The 6,659-nt window shown below is 42.5% G+C and overlaps 1 protein-coding gene across 1 annotated transcript in view; it reads left to right on the top strand.

Moving 5' to 3' along the window:
• Window positions 1-2,390: 2,390 nt before the first annotated feature.
• The window catches only part of LOC133615541 (cytochrome P450 2K1-like), a 32,111-nt gene continuing 27,842 nt past the window's right edge, over window positions 2,391-6,659 (top strand). Inside the window, exons 1-2 of the mRNA XM_061974196.2 lie at window positions 2,391-2,608; window positions 2,670-2,832. Of these exons, the coding sequence (XP_061830180.1) occupies window positions 2,411-2,608; window positions 2,670-2,832 (361 nt within the window). The 5' untranslated portion in view covers window positions 2,391-2,410. The remainder of the gene's footprint in view (window positions 2,609-2,669; window positions 2,833-6,659) is intronic.

The following is a 6,659-nucleotide window of genomic DNA, read 5'->3' as shown; positions in this document are numbered from 1 at the left end:
ATTTTTCTAACCATGCTGAACACCCTCTCTGATGATGCATTGCTGTGTGGCACGCACAAAAGTGCTTTCATCAAATGCACTAGATGGCAGTATTGTCCTGTTTTAAGAGTTTCACAACATTGCTGTTTACGGCAGACAAACTGCTTTACGGTAGACGAAAACGTGACTGCTGTTGTTGTGTGTTAATGAAACTGCCTAACAATAAACCCACATAATGTCACGTGGTGGTCGCAGCTTGCTGCGGGGTTGTTCTTCCAACGCAAAAATACTGCTCCGGACGACAGCGTGAAGGTAGGCTTGGATTTATTCAACATAAATCACTCACTACCACAAACACAAAAATACAACAACAAAAAAGGCAAGCGTGCCTAAAACACAAGACGCTGCTAATCAGCATAAGCTATGGCATGGCCTAGGAAAACTTACATGGTCAGAACGAGACATAAGCCGGTGTGACATCAAGACAATGCAGGCAGAACGAGTGATGAACAAAGGTAGGCTTAAATAACAGTGACGTGATTGGTGACAGGTGTGTGAGTCCGAACGTGAAACAGGTGTGTGACGTGACAGGTGAAAACTAATGGTTGCTATGGTGACAAAAACAAAAGTGCACAAAAAGTCCAAAAACAAAACCGAACATGACTAAAACAAAACATGATCACACAGACATGACACATAAGAAACCAAGAACTGGCCCTCGATCATTCTACAGTTATAACGTCATTGGGCAGGCACGCCGTTTATATTGTGGGAAAGCAGACTCAGGTCCGCATGGACCTGAATTTTGGGATATTTTCGGGAGATAATTTGTCCCGGGAGGTTTTCGGGAGAGGCGCTGAATTTCGGGAGTCTCCCGGAAAATCCGGGAGGGTTGGCAAGTATGCACTATCTCTTCATAATATAATGTGCCCTCTACAAAGTCAAACAAAATGATGCAACAATAACATCAAAAGTTCCAACACTTTGCCCTAAATTGTATGTGTTTGTATTTGATATATTAAAAATGATTCATTTTGTAATACCAGCACACCTGAGATGGCAGGAAATGTACCGTATTATAAATGGGAAAGGATACATAGGAAAACAGAGTTAACGCATAAGATACGATTTATCCATCCGTCCATGTTCTACCGCTTGTCCGTCGCGGGGGGTGCTGGAGCCTATCCCAGATATATTCAAGGCGGAAGCGGGGTACACCCTGGACAAGTCGCCACTTCATCGCAGGGCCCAGATAAGATTTATATAATACCAAAAGTAGTATGAAAATAAATGCATAAAGTGCAGTAATGAAATATTCATTTTCTGAAATTGCTGAAAATGTGTTGTTATATAGACATTAATTTAGAAGTATTAAGAAATACACTATATTGCCAAAAGTATTTGGCCACCTGCCTTGACTCACATATGAACTTGAAGTGCCATCCCATTCCAATATGATGTCGGTCCACCTTTTGCAGCTATTACAGCTTCAACTCTTCTGGGAAGGCTGTCTACAAGGTTGCGGAGTGTGTTTATAGGAATTTTACACCATTCTTCCAAAAACGCATTGGTGAGGTCACACACTGATGTTGGTGGAGAAGGCCTGGCTCTCAGTCTCCGTTCTAATTCATCCCAAAGGTGTTCTATCGGGTTCAGGTCAGGACTCTGTGCAGGCCAGTCAAGTTCATCTACATCAGACTCTGTCATCCATGTCTTTATGGACTGTTCCCACAAAGTTGGGAGCATGGAATTTTCCAAAATGTTTTGGTATCCTGGAGCATTCAAAGTTCCTTTCACTGGAACTAAGAGGCCAAGCCCAACTCCTGAAATACAACCCCACACCATAATTCCTCCGCTGACTCCTCTCTGTCAGTTTACGTGGCCTACCACTTCGTGGCTGAGTTGCTGTTGTTCCCAAACTCTTCCATTTTCTTATAATAAAGCCGACAGTTGACTTTGGAATATTTAGGAGCGAGGAAATTTAACGACTGGATTTGTTGCACAGGTGGAATCCTACGACAGTTCCACACTGGAAATCACTGAGCTCCTGAGAGCGGCCCATTCTTTCACAAATGTTTGAAGAAACAGTCTCCATGCCTAAGTGCTTGATTTTATACATCTGTGGCCGGGCCAAGTGATTAGGACACCTGATTCTGATCATTTTGATGGGTGGCCAAATACTTTTGGCAATATAGTGTATGTAGAGAATCCAAACAATGCACTTTTGTCAAGTAGTACAAAGTGAGTACAAGGTGTGGATCACCTGACATGCCTCTATGAACTTTGTATTTTTGTATTTGAATTGATTTATTTTGTTGACGGGACTGTTTCAACACGCCCACTGGAGTGTGATTGGAGGAACAGATCCTCCTCAGCTTTTATAGAGAGCCACTGAGCGTGTGCAGCAAGTGTGTTCTTGCCCTGACACAGCATGTTTGAAAAGCTCCTGCAGGCTCCTGCTTTGGCCTCCTGGTTGGGGCTTCTTGCAGGCTTGCTGGCCGTCTATCTTTTGTACTCCAGTTGGACTTTCCAAGATAAACAGAAGCATCCTCCTGGGCCCAGACGTCTTCCTTTGATTGGTAACCTGCATCAGTTGGATCTCAAGAGGCTTGATAAGTCTCTTTTTAAAGTAAGTCATTCTTTAATGTTTAAGTGCACGTGTTGCATGGACCTAACCCTGATTTGTTTAGCTGTCTAAAAGGTACGGACCGGTGTTTACCGTCTACTTGGGACTCAAGAAGGTGGTGGTCCTGGCTGGAAGCAAGACAGTCAGACAGGCTCTCATCAACCATGCTGAGGAGTTTGGGGAGAGAGAAATCACCCCTTTATTCCACGATTTCAACAAAGGGCATGGTAAATATTTCTTCTCTTTCTACTGATCTTGAAGGTCACCAACTAAAAGCTACCAGGAACAGTTTCTCCGAGCTGGCAAGATCTATAACTATTGTAACTCCCTCCAAATAGCACAGACACAATGGCTTTCTTGAACTGATTTATTTGAAGGCTTCCTTTCCCTTCAAATTCACCTTGAAAACTGAAATAAAATAAAGCACGTTTGTAATGGCAATCTTCACCTTCAAATGTTCCAATTTATTGTCATTACTCAACAGGTTTGAGGGAGTGATCCTACGCAGTAGCAAACATTGCATATGAAGTGAGGTCCAGTCAGAAATCCAGTTTATGTCTATTTATTAATGAACTTGCAGGGTGAATGAAACATACCAGGGATTATTGCAGTGATATTGTGTTATATGTTCTCCTGCCTGTTGCTGTCTGCTGTTGCATTTGCTGCTGCCTGATGTTGTCTGCTGCTGTCTGATGTTGTCTGCTGCTGGTAAGAACGGTTTGTGCTCCCACACCTGAGTCCCTCCTCGTTTGGCTCACCTGTGCTCCTACATATGCATTCCTCCCTGCCCTGCTCAACCAAAAAGCCCGCCACCTAGTGACAAATGAAAGTAATGCCAACACAAAAATAAGGATGCCTTAAATGGCTCCTACACACCGGCCCCTAATTGTTTACGCTGTAACAATTACTTGAAAGGGAGCCATTCAAATTCACTTTTACAAATTCTTCTTCCCAGTTTTTTTTTTTCTTTTTTCTTTTTTCTTTTTTCGTAATTTCAAAATAAAAATATGTTGGCATTTATAGTTCATTAATCTTGAATCTTCATTAGTCTTCAATTTCAGTCTTTTGGAGGAGACATATCTTGGTTATTGGTCTTTCCAGTATGTTGGTTTTGGTCTTTAGTCGAACTGTGCGTACAAGACCTTTTGCATCAGGAATAGTTTCCAGAATAGAATCGACCACCACCACAATGTCACCAGGGGCAAAACTTCTCTTGGCTCTGGTCCATCGCTGACGTTCTTGGATTAAAGGTACCTTGCTGTAGCATAGCGCTCTGGATTTTATCCTGATTCAAGCTGTTCAATGCTTTCTTTAATTCTTTTTCCGCTCCTACAAAGTTGGTACCATTGTCCGATCTCAGAGATGAAACTTGACCTCTTCGACAGATGAATCTCCTTAATGCATGGATACAGGAGTCTGTGTCAAGTGTATGTGCAACTTCCAGCTTCCAGGTCCCTGCTTGCCATGCAGGTGAAAATTACACCATACCTTTTAACAAGACTTCGTCCTCTTTTGATTTCTATAGGACCAAAGTAGTCCACTCCTACATTTGTGAATGGAGGTTTGTCTGGTTCAATTCTTTCCAAAGGTATATGCCATTTTTTGCTCTCCGACTTTACTTCTCTGTCGTTTGCACACAATACAGTCATTTATGACTTTTCTTGCAGCAGAATTGGCTTTGATGCTTATGTATTTAAGCACGGTTGTGCTATCCGTCCAGAAAAATGATTTCTCCAGTTTTAACTGTAGATCCTTTCACAGCATTGTGTCAACTTTGACAGCGAGGACAGCTGCAGCCAGCTCCATTCTGGGAATTGTCATTTGTTTTAATGGTGCCACTCTTGATTTTCCTATGATGAATGCAACATGCACTTCTTTGTTTTTGTTTTCCAGTCTTAGATATGAGACAGTTCCGTAGCCACTCTCACTGGCATCCGAAAAGTGATGCAGCTGTGAGTGTGTGATTTGACCAAAGTGTGTAGGCTGCATGCACCAGTCAACTTTAAACTCCTTCATTTTGCTGAGATCTGCTAGCTATCCTGTCCACTGTTGAGAGAAAACGTGTGGTATGGTTTCATCCCATTGAAGCTTTTCCTTGCAGAGCTCCTGCATAATCATTTTGGCTGGCAGAGTAAATGGTCCTAGAAGTCCTAAAGGGTCGTATACAGAGCTGACCACAGACAAAATGCCACGTCTAGTGTGTGGTCTTTCTGGTACAACAACTGTGAACTTGAACACATCAGTTTCCACACACCAGTGTAGTCCTAGGGCTCTTTCCATTGGTAGATTGTCCTTGTCCAAATCCCACTCCTTGATTTCTTTAGCCCTGTGCTCTTGTGGAATAGATATTAATACAGCACGACTGTTGCTGATCCATTTGGACAGAGTAAACCCACCCATTTGGCAAAGAGCAGTCAGATCTTTTACTAATTGTACTGCTTCTTGTTCTGGGGGAATCGAACGTAAACAGTCATCTACATAAAAGTTATGACGTACTTTGTCTGTCACCTCAGGTGGAAAATGAGCTTGGTTGTCTTCCGCAGTTTTCCTCAAAGCAAAGTTTGCACAACTTGGTGATGACACAGCTCCAAATAGATGTACCTTCATCCTATATTCAGTCAGATCTTGCTGCATATCACCGTCAGGCCACCATAAGAATCTCAAGTAGTCGACATGCTTATCAGACACCTTAACCTGATGGAACATGGCTTTAATGTCTGCCATCAAGGCAACCGGTTCTTGTCTGAATCTGATGAGGACTCCGATAAGTGAGTTGGTAAGATCAGGACCCTGAAGTAGTTCACAGTTCAGTGATGTTCCTTTAAAGACTGCACCACAGTCAAAAACAACTCTTAATGTTCCTTTTTTTGAGTGGTGCACACCATGATGTGGAATATACCAGAGTCTTCCATCTTTTCTATTCAGCTGGTCTGCTGGTACCAATTCAGCATAGCCACTGTCAATCATATCTGTTAGGAAAGATGTATATTCTTTATGGAACTTTTCATTTGTGTTGAACTTGCGTTTTAGGCTCTGGATGCGTTGCTCTGCAATACAACGGTTGTTCGGCATGATGGGATCTTCTTCTTTAAAAGGTAAGTTTAAACAGTAATGTTCATCTTTAATCTTTGCAGTGGCTCACAATATCAAGAAACTTTTCCTCTTCTCTTGACATTTCCTCTATTTCCTTACTGGATCTTTCACTGAAATCTTGGTTGTACTGTTTGACTAATAACTCCTCCAGGTTTAGAATAGATATTCTATTGACACCAGCAACAGGGCAGCCATTATGCCTGCTGGTGTCATCTCCTTTTAAAGGACCATAAATGACCCATCCCAATAGGGTCCTCACTGCGTATGGCCCGTCCTCCTGGCTATTGACCACCTCCCAGGGTTCCAGTACCTTAGAGGCATTTGTGCCAATGAGGAGGTCGATGTCAGAGTCAATTTCAGGTAATGTGATATGGTTTAGATATGGCCAGTGTTTCAAATCCTGCTGTTTTGGAATATTGTGTGGTGAAACGGGCATGATTTTGTGTGTAAATACATCAGGCAATTGAATAAAGTCATTCGTATTTATCCTGGCTATTTCCAGTCCAGTGATGTGGTAGCTGGTTTCGGGTTTCACTTGATTCATGGTTTTGAGAAGGATGGTTGTTCTTTGTCCTGTTATGTTCAGTCTTTGCATCAGTTTTTCTGTGCAGAATGTGGAGGTGCTTCCATGATCCAAAAATGCATATGTTTGTAACACTGTATCTCCCTTGTTGCTTTTAACTTGTACAGGTACAATGGAGTAGATGGAGGGGTCATCCCCGGCCCCAATATGACCACAAGTATGCTTGGGAGGTGGGACAACAGTATTGGTTCCAATTGATTTGGTTTGTGTTTGTTCTGTCTGTGTCACGTGGGGGTCGCATATTTATGCGGGATCGTTCCTTCCGTGCAACACGGACACTCCGGACAAAGACGTGAGGGTAAGATATGATTTATTTACATAAATCATGGCAAACAGAAAACAAGCAAAAGAAAAACGTGCCGAACGCACGGGAAGCTA

Source organism: Nerophis lumbriciformis, linkage group LG22 (genome assembly GCF_033978685.3).
Source record: "Nerophis lumbriciformis linkage group LG22, RoL_Nlum_v2.1, whole genome shotgun sequence".
Lineage (NCBI taxonomy): Eukaryota > Metazoa > Chordata > Actinopteri > Syngnathiformes > Syngnathidae > Nerophis > Nerophis lumbriciformis.
This window is presented reverse-complemented; position numbering and strand designations above follow the sequence as displayed.